The 17,071-nt window shown below is 51.4% G+C and overlaps 3 protein-coding genes across 3 annotated transcripts in view; all 3 read right to left on the bottom strand.

Annotated features, from left to right (window-relative positions):
- The window catches only part of atp8b2 (ATPase phospholipid transporting 8B2), a 28,271-nt gene extending 26,548 nt beyond the window's left edge, over positions 1-1,723 (bottom strand). The window contains exon 1 of the mRNA XM_084669009.1: positions 1,271-1,723. The gene's annotated coding sequence lies outside the window, so the exon portion shown is untranslated. The remainder of the gene's footprint in view (positions 1-1,270) is intronic.
- Positions 1,724-2,598: 875 nt separating this feature from the next.
- aqp10a (aquaporin 10a) lies at positions 2,599-7,634 on the bottom strand. The gene is made up of 6 exons (XM_084669007.1): positions 7,228-7,634; positions 6,372-6,498; positions 4,876-5,013; positions 4,584-4,702; positions 4,209-4,426; positions 2,599-3,832 (listed from the first exon to the last, which is right to left on the bottom strand). The coding sequence occupies exons 1-6, from the start codon at positions 7,408-7,410 to the stop codon at positions 3,634-3,636; spliced, it is 984 nt and encodes a 327-aa protein (XP_084525133.1). The 5' UTR covers positions 7,411-7,634; the 3' UTR covers positions 2,599-3,633.
- A 1,250-nt stretch (positions 7,635-8,884) lies between these two features.
- Positions 8,885-15,275, bottom strand: LOC146301676 (uncharacterized). Its single transcript, XM_084669180.1, has 6 exons — positions 12,757-15,275; positions 12,432-12,621; positions 12,123-12,221; positions 10,926-11,175; positions 10,639-10,755; positions 8,885-10,041 (listed from the first exon to the last, which is right to left on the bottom strand). Exons 1-6 carry the CDS (start codon positions 15,273-15,275, stop codon positions 9,863-9,865), a joined length of 3,354 nt encoding a protein of 1,117 aa, XP_084525306.1. The 3' UTR covers positions 8,885-9,862.
- Between the last annotated feature and the right edge of the window lie 1,796 nt (positions 15,276-17,071).

Raw genomic sequence — 17,071 nt, 5'->3', positions numbered from 1 at the left:
GTCATTACATTAAGTGGATCACTGGGACAGACCCAGAAAGTGAGACACACACACACACACACACACACACACACACACACACACCACACACACACACACACACACACACACACACACACACACACACACAGTACAGCAGAAAGTCTGTGGCTGAGCTCTAATAAGGAAATGACATTTAGCTACATCCGCCTGTGTGGAACTAAAACTCTATCTGCCTGTCAGCCTGTTTGTCTAACTGTCTCTAAACTGCATTACATCTGCCCTGTTCCCAGAGTAAGAAGGAGATAATATACTACTCTGTCACGGATGTGCATGTGCTTCATCATGTGTACCCTGTGCCATCTGGTCATGTGGGACCAGAGGAGACGTGAGGACGAGGCAGTGCCCTCCCAGGCTGGATGCTAACACATGGAGACACAAGGAGGAGGCTGGCTGGCTGGTACAGTGAGGGCTAAAATCAATACATCAGGCAGACCGTGGCTCTCATGGAGCGCTGATCAGCTTTCCTCTTTCCAGACACCACCTCACGCTCTCTGCCTCGATCTTTACACCCTCTCTCACATTACCCAGCTTTCCATTATTCTGTTTTTTTTCTGCGCTGTCCCATTCGTATTTCATGAAGTGCCCAAGAACAGGCTTAAATCTAACAAAAACACCTGTCACGTTTACCTTCACTTCTATCTCTCTTACTAACCACCTTTATGCTCATCCTTTCTCTCCTTCCTGGTTGTGTAACGCCTCGCGGACCCTGCATTGCCCTTATGGAATAAAGATCGCATTCTGACTGACTACCTTAGCACCTTTCTTGGCCGTTAGTCAGAATACCTCTCAACTGGCGCTGTAGCCTAACAAGATGAATGTGAGAATTTTAGAGCTGCCAAATCCCTCTTAAAACTCAAGCACAGCACTGCTGCTAATACAATCATCCATTTCAAAACATCCACAAACTTTAAAATAGCCTACAGTTGGCCTGCACAGCGCCAGCCCAACACAATTGTGTCAACATTAAGCTAAAATATCTGGCTCACAAGACTAAAAAAAACTTTATTCAGGTTGGCTAATAGCCTATAGGCCAAGTATACTTGGATTAAAGTTAATTTGGAGTGATTTATGTAGGCTACCTACCACAGAGACCAGATTAACGAATTTCAAAAGCGATTACAGTCGGGTACTACTTCATACAGCTCTGAATGATAACGGCTTCAAATCAAATCACTTTACTGAACACATGATTTGTCGAGATAGGCATAGATCTGCTAGTTCAACCTACCTATTCTAGTTGGAATTACCAGCCCATTTGTAATAGCCGCGTCCTTCTCATTTCTCTCGCCGGTTCCATGCTGATTATGTGGACATATCGAGGCAACGTTTGCCCTTGTCCGTAAGGCCACTGAGGTAGGAGGATCCAGGCACTATGGATGCACGGTGCTAGACATGCTGGCGAGGTAAGACTGGGAGCGGGAGGACGGAGGGGGCTGTTTACCTCGACCACCCTTCTGCGCACTTTCCAGCAACTTCGATCGCTTTAAACAAGGACATTTGCGTGTATTAAGTAGGCTACTACTTAAGCACGACACACTTTTACAGGAAATAACGATGTGGAGGTCAATTATTTGCTAAAAATGTATTGTCAGACTGCTGGCCTCTCCGCTAAAATAGGACTTTTGTTTTAGGCTACTCATACATTTTCTTCACTCATCACCTGCGGGTTGCAAAACGTTATTATTAGCAGACAATGCTGTAGACATTTGCTCAAATATTGAGTGCCCGATACGCCTTTTTGCCATGTGCGTTTATTTGCGTATTGTAATGCCATCTGCTGGCCTTTTGAAAACTTCACTTTTGTTTTATGATCTTGCGACTATTTCGATCCGTCACATTCTCATTCCGCTCATGCTAACACTCATAGGCCTACTTCTTTTAACTTTAAACAAACCAAAAAAACTATAATTGTTTTTTGTACTATTATTTTGGTGTATTTTATGAACATTATATTAAACTTCAATATTCACTATACAAACCTAAATCAGTGCTTGGAAGATTATCTGGCGTATCACAATCATCTGATTCTTAGTGTAAGCACCACACTACAATTGCACCAGTCCTCCTTTCATAGCAGCCTCCACGGTATCGAGCCTTCATACTTCCTGAAACTCTCAATCATCTCCCTCGTTCCTTCAGCAGAAGCTGTGTGTGTTGTACCTGCAACACAGACCAGCCCATGTTCCTCCTCTCCAGAGGGGAACCATGTTCTCCCACCAGCAGGACGGCACACATGCAGAAGGGAAAGGTTCTCGAGAACAGGGTTGGGAAATTCATTTTCCCGAAGAGCTTCATGACAAATTGGGACCGTTGTGGCGGGCCGAACCAATAGGCTGAACTTAATTCTGCTCTATATTATTAGATATTAGATTATTTGATAACTTTATAACAAAACAGTAAATAATATGGTGTTGAGCTGCTACTGGTAATACATGTTACAATAACGCTATGAAAATATGTGAAATGTGTCTTTTTTTTAAATATACCTTTAAACCTTCACAAAAATGCGTATGTTTAAGACCAGCAATTGATTAACTTTATTCAAAAGCAATAAGTGTAGCATCCCGGTTGAAAATATGGGCTCTAGATGGTTCACAATTCGTTTATTCAAACCTTGTTTTGCGATTAACACACCGTAAGAGCGGCAGATACAAATACATTAGCTAACATTAATGACTCTTACATGATATGCTTCAATTACCTTTCAATAACTTTTTTCGCTAGCGAACAAACACGACACACGTTATCAGTAGCATTGGCAATCACCATTGGCGCATAGCAAATTACAAACATGACATATGAACAACTTAAACTTAAACATATTAATCAAACAAACCTTGTTCCCTCATCAACCAGTTTCCAACTATCGTTATATATTGTACTGCAAATTAATTATATTTATCTTATCTCCGTATTTATTCAACTTAGGCTATATATTCTGTGAGCTACACCGGAGTGCGCTATCCTTCCAAACTTCTTCAGCAGGTACGTATGATCACCTAGCAGCAGCCTGTTGCGCAATCATTTCAAAATAAAAGTAAATACCATATACAACGGGGAAAAACAGGAAACAAAGCACATACAACATTTGCAACATTGTGAAGTCATTTACAACAAGTGCTTTTGATGTTTTCCAGTTCAGTTCAGTTTTTCTTATTCAGTGAGACTAATCCAGTCTGTCTTGGGCTTGAACAAGCACATTGAAGTCTGGTTGATTGTCTGAGGTAGATATGTGAAGGACAGGTGGTCATCTGGGTCTGCAGCTTCACTAACACACCATCAGCAGCCTGCACTCACTCTGCATCAGGCCAGTTCTTGTTAGTCCCATAGTGCCGATTCAAATTGTAATCCTTCAACATAGCGTCCTGTTCTCCACAAACTAAAAACACAGCTTTGCCTTTAACTTCAGTAAACAGACCTTTTGTTTTTTACCATGTGCGGACATTTTTGAGGGCTAACCAACAGCTAACTCAGTGTCTCCTGACGGTGAGGCTGCGTAAGCGCACATACGTAAATCGCCTGATCAACACTGTATTTATTTGTAATTTTTGAATGAGCTCAAGCGGGCCAGCCTGCGGGCCGTACGCTGGTCTAGAACGTGGTCCCTCTCAGGTCCATGCTGTACCTCCCTGGGTAAGGGGACTCCTTCCAGGGGGCTGGGGGGTCGGGGGGCTGGGGGGCTGCGGGGTCAGGCAGGTGCCAGTCTATGAAGATCAGGTAGAACAGGGTGCCCACCAAGCCCCCAAGCAAGGGGGCCACCAGAGGCACCCAGAACCAATAGTTGTAGCACCTGGAGAGAGAGAGAGAGAGAGAGAGAGAGAGAGAGAGAGAGACAGAGAAAGGAGAGAGAGAGAAAGGAGGGAGAGAGAGAAAGAAGGGCGAGAGAGAGAAAGGAGAGAGAGACAGAGAAAGGAGAGAGAAAGAGAAAGAAGGGAGAGAGAGAGAGAAAGGAGAGAGAGAGAGAAAGAAGGGAGAGAGAGAGAGAAAGGAGAGAGAGAGAGGCAGAGAAAGGAGAGAGAGAGAGAAAGAAGGGAGAGAGAGAGAGAAAGGAGAGAGAGAGAGGCAGAGAAAGGAGGGAGAGAGAGACAGAGAAAGGTTGGAGAGAGTTGAAGCCACTTCACTGAGCAGCAGAGTAACATGTGTGTGTTTGAGCCACATCCACGTACGTGAACACCTCTGTGCCCCAGCCTGCAGACAGCGTAAAGAGGCGTGGGCCCAGGTCTCGGGCAGGGTTGATCGCTCCGCCACAATTGGCCGACATGGACATGGCAATCCCCAAGACAATCACCGCCACGATAGGTGGAATCAGATCTGGGGGGGCGGGAGTATTCCTTTGTTCGCCCAATGGGAGTATGCAAAGCATCAGCATGGCTGTGCCCACCACCTACAGACGAGGAGACAGACACAGTTACATGGAACAGCTTGGAGAGGGTAGGCTAATGACTGACCCAGCACACCCCCTCCCCCTCTCACCTGACTGACCCAGGACACCCCCTACCCCTCTCACCTGACTGACCCAGGACACCCCCTACCCCTCTCACCTGATCCAGGAAGCTGTTGCCCAGTGATAGGGTGTCTGAGGGATATGTAGCGAAGATAGATGCTGTCTCGTTTGGGCCGTACACAGTCAACACACCCCCACTAAACTCCATGATAGCATCTGGCCCAGAGAGACGAAGCAAAGGGTTATATCTGATAACATAGCAATATGTGTGTGTGTGTGTGTCTATGTAGGTGGGTGTTATTATGTGTGGCGGGTAGGTATGAGTGTGTGAGTGTAGTGTGAGTGTGGACTGGTGTGTGTGTGTGTGTGTGTGTAAGGGCCTCACTGACCGTAGTAGACCAGGAAGACTATTCCTGATGCCAGGTAGGCACCCAACAGTTGGCAGAGGATGTAGGGCAGCAGCCTGTTCCAGGGCACCCTGCCCAGCACACAGAAACTAAGAGACACTGCAGGGTTCAGATGGGCTCCTGGAGAAGGAGAGACGGACCAAGAGGAGGAGACAGAGAGGAGACAGAGAGGAGACAGAGAGGAGACAGAGAGGGGAGGAGGAGACAGAGGAGGAGACAGAGAGGAGACAGAGAGGAGACAGAGAGGAGACAGAGAGGGGAGGAGGAGACAGAGAGGAGACAGAGAGGGGAGGAGGAGACAGAGAGGAGACAGAGAGGGGAGGAGGAGACAGAGAGGAGACAGAGAGGGGAGGAGGAGACAGAGAGGAGACAGAGAGGGGAGGAGGAGACAGACAGGAGACAGAGAGGGGAGGGGGAGACAGAGAGGAGGAGGAGACAGAGGAGGAGGAGACAGAGAGGAGGAGGAGACAGAGGAGGAGGAGACAGAGAGGAGACAGAGAGGGGACAGAGAGGAAACAGAGAGGAGACAGAGAGGGGAGGAGGAGACAGAGAGGAAACAGAGAGGAGGAGGAGACAGAGGAGGAGGAGACAGAGAGGAGGAGGAGACAGAGGAGGAGGAGACAGAGGAGGAGGAGACAGAGAGGAGACAGAGAGGGGACAGAGAGGAAACAGAGAGGAGACAGAGAGGGGAGGAGGAGACAGACAGGAGACAGAGGAGGAGGAGACAGAGAGGAGACAGAGAGGGGACAGAGAGGAAACAGAGAGGAGACAGAGAGGGGAGGAGGAGACAGAGAGGAAACAGAGAGGAGGAGGAGACAGAGGAGGAGGAGACAGAGAGGAGGAGGAGACAGAGGAGGAGGAGACAGAGGAGGAGGAGACAGAGAGGAGACAGAGAGGGGACAGAGAGGAAACAGAGAGGAGACAGAGAGGGGAGGAGGAGACAGACAGGAGACAGAGGAGGAGGAGACAGAGGAGGAGGAGACAGAGGAGGAGGAGGAAGGTCAGAGGACAAGTGGAGAGTGATAAAAGGAAGGATGATAAGAGATCATAGGTGTTCTCTTCCGTTAAGACCAAACACTAGCGAGAGAGAGAGCCTTGAAGATATTCAGTTCTTCCAAGGCCTCTGTCTGTATCTGTCCTGTTGACTGCACTCTGCTCTGTGGAAAACCACAGTGTCGTTAAACCTGTAACTCACAATGCTTGGCAGCACCATTAACGTTTAGCCTTGCAACTACTGGCTAGCTGTGGCAAAGCTGCTTTTGAGACTGTAAATAAATTGTGTGAACACCAGACCTTGCTAAGGCAATAAATCACAATCTTACAACTACTGAGTCACCTCATGGGCTTTTAAGTTGTTTTACACCAACGTATTATCAAGCTTTTGCTGAATGTGAGAGGTTGAGTGAACTAATGAATGTAATGAATGGGGTGAATGGGGTGAATGGATGGTTGTGGATCCAGACTACCAAACCGTTTACCTGAGATCCCCTTACAGAGATACATAGCAGACATCACTCCCACAGAAAAAGCCATGTTGACCGAGAGGAACTGTCCTTTAGTCTCTCTGCTGGTCTTCACCTGAGCCGCAGCAGAACAGCCAAACATCTACAACAGCAGCAGAAGTAGGAGGAGAGGGGACAGGGGACAGGGGAGGGAGAGGGGATAGGAGAGAGAGGAGAGGCGGAGGGAGGAGAGAGGGGGAGGGGGCGAAGGGAGGGGAGAGGGGAAGGGGGAGGGGAGGGGAGAGGGGGTGAGGAGGGGAAGGGAGAGGGGGAGGGAGGGGGAGAAGGGAGGGAGAGGGGAGAGGGAAGAGGGAGGGAGAGGGGGGAGAGGGGAGGGAGAAGAGGAGAAGAGTGAGGGGGAGTGAGATTGTCCAGTTGAGTCCAGAGGAAACAGAAGTGGCACACGTGCTTGTGGGAACGACACTCAACCTTTCCAAGCAAGGACAAAAAGACTCACACACTACACACATGCACTTACACGAACTGTACAATCAGAAACATGTACAAACTACAAAACACCACCTACTCTTCAACTTGATATTAATACATATCTAAATTGCCCTCAGAATATGTGGTGTGTAAACTCATTTATTATACACGGGTCATAACATTCTTTGGTTCTTTCGCAAGGTAAGAAAATCAGGGCACTAAAAACTACAGGATCAACACAGAATTAAACTTTATATTGTTACATTCATTAGTTGCATACATATTGCTTTTATGCATCATACCCTTCTAACTTTTTACAGAGAATATCTTTACATAAATATGATTTAATCAAAGTTATTAAAAACAGTTGGCTGTTTGTTAGAGCTTGTCTTCTCATACTCACTAGCAAGATGAAAGTTCCCAGAAGTTCTCCCAGACATTCCCGGAGCAGAGGGTTTGTCACTCTCAGGCCCCTGCGCTTCACCCCCCTCTGAGGAGGGAGGGGGCTGGGGGGGCTAGGGGGGCTGGGTTTCCCCTTGTTCCCCAGTCCATCTGGGTTCGCAAACTCCTGCAGCTCCTTCATCATACAGTCTGGTGTTCTGTCTGTCTCTGTTGGGTTCGTCTGTCTGTCTGCCTGCCTGTCTGCCTGCCTGTCTGTCTGCCTGTCTGTGTCGGATGGTGGTGGTGGTGGAGATGCTGGAGTCTCTGGTCCTGAGAGGTCAGTGCAGTGTAGATGTGATCTTTCAGACCACTCAGTGTCCAGTGTCGGTACTCGTTCAGATCACATGTCCTCTCATGTTAGTCTGACACACAACAGGCTCCCTGACACCAATCTAGTCCTCCATACAACATGCACCAGCCATCTAATATCTGCCTTGGACTTTCACCTCCACAACCATAAACATGTCAACATAAACATAAAAGACAATAAACTGTATGTCCATTATATATGCTCCTTCATGTGTTTATAAAAGGAAGATATTTGTGTTTATTAGAATTTGAACTTAAACATTATAATTCAGCTGTGTCCTTGGTCTTAATGTTCTAGAAATGTCCATCCGTCTCCATCTTTCTCCAGTATTTAGCTTTAGTTTATATCTGTATTTACTTGAAGTAGCTCTTTTTATGATTGAGTATTAAGCAAATACTAATGCGTTTGTAATTCACAACTCGTGAAAATTCATAAAATACATAAGTCATAAAATTGGTGTGTTGAAAAATCTGTCTTCCTTGGTTTTGTTGATAATGCATGTATGTATTCATTTAACAGAGTAAAAAAAAAAATCTGAAATGACGTACAGGGGGGATTTGAACATACAACCTCTTGATCTGCAGTAAAAGGCTCTATTCACTGTGCTACACCCATTCCCATCATTAGACATATTTGCCTATATTTACTGTATAACCCAGTTTACTGACACTCCGATCCTACTGGGGAAAGAAGCAAGTCAGAGTGACCTCATAAACAACTGGTTTATGTTCAACTTTGACTTGCTAATGAAACAAATCGTTTAACAGTTATGAAGTTTAATCACCCTAATAAATTGATCAGTAAATATTGGTTATTCAAGACTAAAGTACGCCTTGAATAGTTTCAATTGTTTTCTGTACAAATGTAACCATTTGTTTTGAGTTAATGATTTAAATGAGTCTTCTGATAAGTTATCTAATTTATCGAATTTCCTGATTGTAACCTTTTGTGAGTGAGTTGTAAAAAAGTAAGTATTATGAGCTAGGTGTAAAGCAGTTACATCTACACACAGGCTGTGGTTTCAACCCTTCAAACACATATTTTACTCAATGCTGCTCAGCTCACTTTAAAAGCAGTAAAAGTGAGATAAACAAAACCTTGGAGTGGCGTAATATGGCAGCGCTATCTGGGCCCTCTTCCCAGATGACACAGAGACACCTGCTCTGTGTGTCCCTAGTCCTCAGAGAGGACCTAGTAATGGCAGGATCACAGTTCATCATCTAGTGTTTGTTAATGTCATCGAGTTAAGTCTGCTTTCCCATCTCCCCCTACAGGCTATGCTATGTACTGCATTTAAATAAAGAGCAGCTTCATGTTAGGATTTATTGACACTTATTTGAGGAGGAATATAAGATACAATTCAACACATTACAACTGCTTTAAAAAATGGAGCTTCCTATAACCAACTGCTGAATATATTACAGGACGTGACAAGGAGGGCTGCTACAACATAGAATATGAAAAAATGCTGCTTATTTCTTGAAATAATTTACACATTTAGGGAGTCAGATGGCTGAGCAGTGACGGAGTTGGACTCGTAATCAGAAGGTTGCTGGATCGTTTCCCCACCGTTGTGTCCTTGGGCAAGGCACTTCCCCCTACTTGCCTCGGGGGAAATGTCCATGTACTTACTGTAAGTCGCTCTGGATAAGAGCGTCTGCTAAATGACTTAATGTAAATTTAAACGTTGCAGTTATACGCTTATTGATCTTTCATTTTTTCCAAGGCGTGTTACTATTCAGTTCTTGTTGACTGGATGACTGGTGCAGAAACTGTCCTGTTGGTGAAGCATCACTGATCTCATGCCCAGGATGAGATCCCTACTAGAACCTTCCTATAGTAAACTAAGTTAAGTTACTGTACCCTGTAGGGGAAGTGGGCCTTCTCAGGGTTGCCAAGGCAACACAGAAGCCCACCTGGGGCCGAGGAGATGGTCTCTGGGCTACTGGGACGAACCGTGTCAAAGCCTTGCAATATCCTGATGACGAGATGTCCCTGTGAGAGAGAACTGCCCTCAAGCTGCAGTCAGGATGAGTCTTCTCTCAAGCTGCAGTCAGGATGAGTCTTCTCTCAAGCTGCAGTCAGGATGAGTCTTCTCTCAAGCTGCAGTCAGGATGAGTCTTCTCTCAAGCTGCAGTCAGGATGAGTCTTCTCTCAAGCTGCAGTCAGGATGAGTCTTCTCTCAAGCTGCAGTCAGGATGAGTCTTCTCTCAAGCTGCAGTCAGGATGAGTCTTCTCTCAAGCTGCAGTCAGGATGAGTCCTCTCTCAGCTGCTTTACTGAGTCCGTCATGATGACTGGGAGTGCATGTGGCTGGTGGTGAGAGGGCGGTGCAGTAGCACATCCACAGGCCCAGGGGGCAGTCTTCTGATCAGAGTCCAGGCCTCCAGGCGCCTCATCCCCACCACACTCACACCCTGGATCTCCAACACCTCGTCTCCGGGACACACCTTGTTCACTGGACCTCCTGAGGGGAGGGGAGGGGAGAGAGGGAGGGAGGGAGGGAGGGAGGGGAGGGGAGGGGGGGGGAGGGAGGGAGGGAGGGAGGGAGGGAGGGAGGGAGGGAGGGGAGGGGAGGGGAGGGGAGGGGAGGGGAGGGGAGGGAGGGAGGGAGGGAGGGAGGGAGGGAGGGAGGGAGGGAGGGAGGGAGGGAGGGAGGGAGGGAGGGAGGGAGGGAGGGAGGGAGGGAGGGAGGGAGGGAGGGAGGGAGGGGGGGGGGGGGGAGGGGAGGGGAGGGGAGGGGAGGGAGGGAGCTTTGTTTATCTAAACTTCCAGGAATCTCCTAGTATCTCCAAGAATGACTGGAGTGTGCAGTTCAGAGCGAGGCTCAACGTGGGCGGGGCTTAACATTTTGATTGACACTGGGCTCGCAAGATACATGTCCCAATCACCTACTGTAGCACAGCTCAGTTTAAAGCTGTTGTGTTTATATCTTATATTAAAGGGCCAGCTCCACAGATGAACATCTGTCAGGTTTACTAACAGCAAGGCAGCCTGCAGTGCAGATCAGCGGGCCACACGTGTGTGTGTTAGTGTGTTAGTGTGTTAGTGTGGTTGTTCTTACCCAGGAAGATCTTCTGGACGCTGAGTGGCCTGTCCCCCAGACTGCAGTCCAGGCCTCCTTCCAGGCTGAAGCCCAGATCTCTGCTGCCTTTCTCCAGTCGCACACACAGCCGCTGGGCTGGGGCACGGTACCATTACACACACACACACACACACACATTCACCCATGCACATACACACATGCACACACACAAAAACACACACTTAACACACACACATGTTTGCAGATCCAAGTGTAAACACGGGTTCGGCCCAAGCCTTGCTGTTGTTGCAGCGCTGCCCTCTCACCTGTGTTGGTGGGCGGGATCTGTTTCCGTCCCTGCATGTCTGCTCCAGTCACACCCTTCACAGGCTTGGAGGCCACGCCCCTCCGCAGCACGACCACGCCCATCCCCTGGGTCCTCGCCTTCCTCAGCGTCCTCAGAGCCTGCCAGTGGGCGGAGCCAGACAGCGACGTACCGTTGATTGACAGGACCAGGTCGCCCTCCCTGATGGAGCCTTCCAGAGCCGCCACTCCAGAGGAGAACACCCTGTGGACCTGCAGAGGAGACAGCAGGGAGGGGGGTGAGGGCAGCAGGGAGGGGGGTGAGGGATGTCAGGGCAGCAGGGAGGGGGGTGAGGGATGTCAGGGCAGCAGGGAGGGGGGTGAGGGATGTGTGGGCAGCAGGGAGGGGGGTGAGGGATGTCAGGGCAGCAGGGAGGGGGGTGAGGGATGTCAGGGAAGCAGGGAGGGGGGTGAGGGATGTCAGGGCAGCAGGGAGGGGGGTGAGGGATGTGTGGGCAGCAGGGAGGGGGGTGAGGGATGTCAGGGCAGCAAGGAGGGGGGTGAGGGATGTCAGGGCAGCAGGGAGGGGGGTGAGGGATGTCAGGGCAGCAGGGAGGGGGGTGAGGGATGTCAGGGCAGCAGGGAGGGGGGTGAGGGATGTCAGGGCAGCAGGGAGGGGGGTGAGGGATGTGTGGGCAGCAAGGAGGGGGGTGAGGGATGTGTGGGCAGCAGGGAGGGGGGTGAGGGATGTCAGGGCAGCAGGGAGGGGGGTGAGGGATGTGTGGGCAGCAGGGAGGGGGGTGAGGGATGTCAGGGCAGCAAGGAGGGGGGTGAGGGATGTCAGGGCAGCAGGGAGGGGGGTGAGGGATGTCAGGGCAGCAGGGAGGGGGGTGAGGGATGTCAGGGCAGCAGGGAGGGGGGTGAGGGATGTCAGGGCAGCAGGGAGGGGGGTGAGGGATGTCAGGGCAGCAGGGAGGGGGGTGAGGGATGTCAGGGCAGCAGGGAGGGGGGTGAGGGATGTCAGGGCAGCAGGGAGGGGGGTGAGGGATGTCAGGGCAGCAGGGAGGGGGGTGAGGGATGTGTGGGCAGCAAGGAGGGGGGTGAGGGATGTGTGGGCAGCAGGGAGGGGGGTGAGGGATGTGTGGGCAGCAGGGAGGGGGGTGAGGGATGTCAGGGGTGACGCTGCCAACTCTGGTGTCAGTGGAGTCTGTCTGACTCACGGTGACAGGCTTGTTCTGGTCCTCGCCCCCGGCAACAGTGAAGCCCAGGCCGATGCCCACCTCCTTATGGAGAACCACCACCTGCACGTCCTCATAGTTCTGTACAGGGAGAGAGGGGGAGGAGGAGAGGGGGGAGAGGGGGAAGAGGAGGGGGGGAGGAGGTGGAGGAGGAGGAGGGGGAGGAGAAGGGGGGGGAGAGGGGGAAGAGGGGGAGGAGGAGGAGGGGGGGTTAACCCTAACCACATCAAATAGAGGGAAGAAGTCTTGGCCGATTCTGGGCCCTGGAACGCTGGTTTGAGTAAGCTCTACCTGCAGGGTGTCGTCCCCAAGACTCCGAACATCCTCCAGCAGCCTGTCCAGTTCCTCACTGTCCAGGACAGACACGCAGGACAGGGCCGACACATCTGAGCTCAGGGAGGCTGAGCGGCCACAGGGCCAGTCCTCCGTCTCAGGCTCCGTCTCGTAGTCCACCCCCCCAAAGTTACACAGCTCAGCCAGGCTGGGGGCACAGGAACACACAGACACACAGGGATTGAGAGTGGACAAGACAAAATGACTTTATATTATTTAAAAAATGTTCCAGTATGGGAAATTCGTGTTTACTTTCGATTGCTTTGTTTGATCAACCACTCACCTGAGACAGAAACTCCTGCGATCTGATTGGCTCATATTGCTGGTGATGGTTACAGAGGATTCGTCCGAGTCGTAGTTAGAGTCCTCATCCTTCTCTGTCCCCTCGTCATCCTCATCATCGTCACAGTCCCATCGCTCGATCTTGTGGTTCAGGCCGGCCACCCACGCGTCCAGGTCTCCCCCGGTGTGAGGGAGGCTGCTGGGGGAGGACAGGGGTAGGGGGGGGACCAGGGAGCCCCTCCACAGGTGGGACTTGGTCTCCTGGCTGGAGGTGTGAGGCTGGGCTGCGGAGGTGAAGGGGGAGTCCTCCTGGGGGTAGAAGGGGGAGTCGTGGGGGGTATTGGTGGGGGTTTTGTCGTCGTCACTGACTGGAGAAGACAGGTCAGGACTGGGGCTGTGCTGGAGCTCTGCTATCTCAGTACTGTTGCAGTTGTTATTGATTTTCAACAGCTTGATGGATGCAGCCTCCATCCTCCTGTTCCTGCCTTGGAGTGTAAATGGTCTCTCTGGCTCAGCAGGTTGGCTGGAACTGGTCTCATCCACAGGAGAGGCTCTGCGAGGTCTCTCTCTGATTCCTCCACTGAGAGGAATCTCCATCTTGTCCTTCAGTTTGGGACATGTACTGTGTCCAACTTCACTCTCCTCTGCTTGACCTCTCTTCTGCACTCCTCCCCCTTCACCCTCTCTCTCTGTCTCCCTCCTCTCAGCCTCTCTCTCCTTCTCCCTCCTCTCAGCCTCTCTCTCCTTCTCCCTCCTCTCAGCCTCTCTCTGTGTCTCTCTCCTCTCAGCCTCTCTCTCAGCCTCTCTCTCCTTCTCCCTCCTCTCAGCCTCTCTCTCCCTCTCTTCTCTCTCCCTCCTCTCCAACCTCAGCCCAGTCTCATCTACGGACGCTGACCTCACTGCCCAGCCTTTCTCCTTCACCTTCTCCTTCTCTTCCTCTCCTCTGCCCGGGAGCCCCCTCAGAGCTTTATCTGGACCGCTCCTCTTCACCTCATTACCCGTTGTTCCTCTCATCCGTTCTCCTCCTGAATCCACCCCATCCCTCTCCTCCTTCACTCCCTCCCACAGCCCTCTCCTTCCCCCAAGATCCTGACCCCCCCCAGCCTTGCTGGCTCCCTCCCCAGCCTTCCTGCCCGGGTGCTCGGGGACAGAGAAGGCCCGTCGGTGCTTCTGGAAGTCCCTCTGGGTCTTCTGGGTCAGGGTCTCAAACTGCTGGATCTTATTCTTCACACTGGCCGCGGAGGGAGCCACTAACACCCTCCTGTCACTGGGCTGAGCTGTGCTTCTCTGGGGGCTGGGCTCAAACACATCTTCAGTCAGGCTCTCCTCGCGAGCCATGCTCCTGACACACGCCAAGGTCCTGGTGGAGGGGTCAGGGGTCGCTCTGCTGTTCATCTGATTGGTCGAGAGGAGTTTTGACCCCAGGTTGACCCCTGATGGTTCAGGTGTGGAACTGGCCTCCTTCTCCAGATCTCTCCTGCATGCTGGGCTCCCTGCCCTCTCTCCCACCTCTTCACCCTCTCGGCCCATCCCACCTTTTCGCTCTCCGTTGTTTGTTACCTCTTTATTCCTCCTTTCCCCCACTCTCTCCTCTCTGTCTCCAGGTGGAGGAGAGAGAGATGGATTCCTGAGAGCCCTGGAAGTGTTCTCCACTGACGGAGGGTGTGAGGGGGTGTATGCAGACCTGTCAGCCCTGCTCGGAGCTGCCACAGAGAGTTTACTCCAGGCCCTGTCCAGAGACCTGGTGCTGTGCTCCAGCACCCCTCTTCTCTGGGCGATCTGCCCCAGCTCAGGAGGCTTCCTCTGGGCTTGGCCCTGCCACTCCACCCCTGGAGCTCTCTCCCTGCCCAACACTGAAGACCCTGAGGGCGTGACGCCCTGAGTGCTCTGCGCCGTGTCCACACCGTTCCTCTCTTCCCTGAAAAGACGCTTAGGAAAGCCCCCCCCCCCCTCGCATGACCCCCTCCTCCACTGGCTGATGGGGGAGGAGTTGGGGATGAAGTCTGTGGTTGACTTCCTGCGCTGGGCGAAGGCTCCGCCCCCGTCCAGGTCTGACAGAGGCCAGTCTTCGATGGGGGCGGAGTTCCGCTTGGTCCTGACATTTGAGTCCTCTGCTTTCTCAGAACCGTAGAGCCTCTCAATCCTCTCCCAGATGCTGTGACTCCGGGTCCCAGGCGTCCCAGGCGTCCCTGCATCCCTGAGCCCAGAGCCAGCCTGGGGCCTCAGCCTGCTGGGCAGGGACTGGACCCCGCTAGCCCTCTCCAGAGCCAGGGTTGCCCGACTCAATTCAGCCCCCAACCTCCCTTCCTCCCCCCTCAGACCAGAGGGTTCATAGTTCAGAGCCCTGGACAGCCCACGGCCCCCCCCCGCCTCCACCCTCGTCTCCAGACTCTCGGCCCGTCTTAGCGTGGTCCCTTCCCGGCGCCCAGAGAACTCTACGATCTGGCGTCCCTCTTCTTGGCTGGCCCCGCCCCCCCGCTCACTCCAACTGGTCAAGTTCAGCTTCCTGCTGTCTGTCATGCCCCCGTCTCCTCCCACCTGCCCCGAGACACCCCCGCTGGCCCCCCAGCTGGCCCCCTGCTCCCCGCCGGGCTCAGCCCCCGCCTCACTCACAGCCCCGTTCGGCCTCCGCTGGCCATCCTCTCCCCCCCCCCTGCTCCCTGACAGGACCCCCTGTCTGTTTGGGGGCAGGCTGTAGCAGGGAGAGCTGGCTGAGAGGAGGGTGAAGGGAAGTCCTGGGCCTGGTCTGCTGAGCTTACATACCGGGCTGGAGGGCAGGGCCATGCTCTGAGCTCTGGAGCACGTGCAGCGTGCACTCAAACAAAGACCAAAGAGAGTGAAGGTGGTGCTTGATATGTCTGTGTTTAGGGCTTCAGTGATCCATTCAAAATACACACCATGAAAGAAGAAAGACGGCAGTATATCCAGATTGGGTTGCAGGATATGCTGAAGACAGCCTGGTAGATATGTCACTGTGGTCCGACTGTAATCCTGTCCCCTCCGGGGGACTCAGGCAGGCAGGCCCAGCTAGAGATCCTCAAGCCTGCATTCCAGTGGGACTGTGCGACTACGTGTCCTGCACAAGTACTATGTTGTGGTCCCACCTCCAAATCAATCACAGGCACACTGCCTGTGTTCTCTCCAGGGTGTTGCTGTGTTGTGAGTCATCAGAAGGGAAGTTTACTGCCGTCTGTCACACCAGCACTCCCTACAGGGGAAAGAGACTCCATTCAGTTCAGCAGTTCCACCCTCGGGGACGAGGGCTGGAGTGTTGTGATATGTGGAGTGTGGTCAGTCTGGTGAAAACGCAGTTCCGCATGGCCAAACTGAATCATATAGTAGTCCGAGAGAAGGACAATGTGTGCTTGCAGTCAGGCCACAACTAACAGAGAGGAAGAAGGAGAATCCTGAATGAAAACAGGGAAAAGAAGTGAGAAAAATAAAATAATCCAATCCCCAAAAACTCTTCGATGAAAAGACAGAAGAGTGGGAGAGACAAGAGAGAGAAAACCTCAGACATGGAATTAAAGAGACTCAGGGAGGCATTCTGTCCTCTCATTCTGTCCTCTCATTCTGTCCACACACACGTTCCCAATGAAGAAACAAACTCACACACACACACCACTTAAAACAGTCATGAAGGATGTTTAGTCAATCAACATGCTTTTGGTGACCTGTCATCCTCAGACACACCGGCAGCCAAACTGGAAAAACTTATCAAGCAGCAATCCACTTCAGGTAAACAATGTATTAGTGTGAAGAATGTTCCATCTGATACACACCGACACACACAATCCAAACACACAGGAATTCATAGTGCTATTGAATAAGATGAGCTTCTTGTGGAGCAGAGCTGAGAGAGGCAGACTTCCATGCAGCTAGTGAAGTCACACAGGGAAAGAACCCCTTCAGAGACCACCAGTCCCTTTGACCTTCAGCTTCTGATAGGATCAACAGAACCAATCAACACTAGTCCCCCATTACTCATTGTTCACACGTATTCAGAGTGGCATTCAAATGAGGGTAGAGTCCCTGTGACAGGATCATTTAAGATAACCTGAATAAAGATATCATCAAGGCTTCAGGTCCAAAGCCTATGACTCACAAAGCCAAAGCTCAGTGGAACATTTAGAATCTGATACTCCAAATGAAGAAGGAAGAACTGCTAAAATAAGTACTAAAGTATTCTCTCCATTTGGTTGTATTGTGTGTGTATTCGCTGTTTGCTGTTGCAGGGGAGTTAGAGTATCAGTTTACAGAAACACCTGCTCTGCTGGGTTTACAAAGCCGTTCACCTGCGTAACCGTTGGCAACAT

The sequence above is a fragment of the Hypomesus nipponensis genome, chromosome 2, assembly GCF_054491055.1.
Source record: "Hypomesus nipponensis isolate SF chromosome 2, ASM5449105v1, whole genome shotgun sequence".
NCBI lineage: Eukaryota > Metazoa > Chordata > Actinopteri > Osmeriformes > Osmeridae > Hypomesus > Hypomesus nipponensis.
This window is presented reverse-complemented; position numbering and strand designations above follow the sequence as displayed.

Excerpts from the sequence above, each read along its gene's own strand:
- aqp10a (XM_084669007.1), bottom strand. The coding sequence starts at position 7,410 with ATGATGAAGGAGCTGCAGGAGTTTGCGAACCCAGATGGACTGGGGAAC. Across the intron at positions 4,427-4,583 it reads GCAACAGCTTCCTGGATCAG|GTGGTGGGCACAGCCATGCT; the intron begins GTGAGAGGGGTA and ends CCTCGTCTGTAG. Across the intron at positions 3,833-4,208 it reads TGGGGCACAGAGGTGTTCAC|GTGCTACAACTATTGGTTCT; the intron begins GTACGTGGATGT and ends CTCTCTCTCCAG.
- LOC146301676 (XM_084669180.1), bottom strand. The coding sequence starts at position 15,275 with ATGACAGACAGCAGGAAGCTGAACTTGACCAGTTGGAGTGAGCGGGGG. Across the intron at positions 12,222-12,431 it reads TTGGGGACGACACCCTGCAG|AACTATGAGGACGTGCAGGT; the intron begins GTAGAGCTTACT and ends CTCCCTGTACAG. Across the intron at positions 11,176-12,122 it reads ACCAGAACAAGCCTGTCACC|GTCCACAGGGTGTTCTCCTC; the intron begins GTGAGTCAGACA and ends TCTCCTCTGCAG.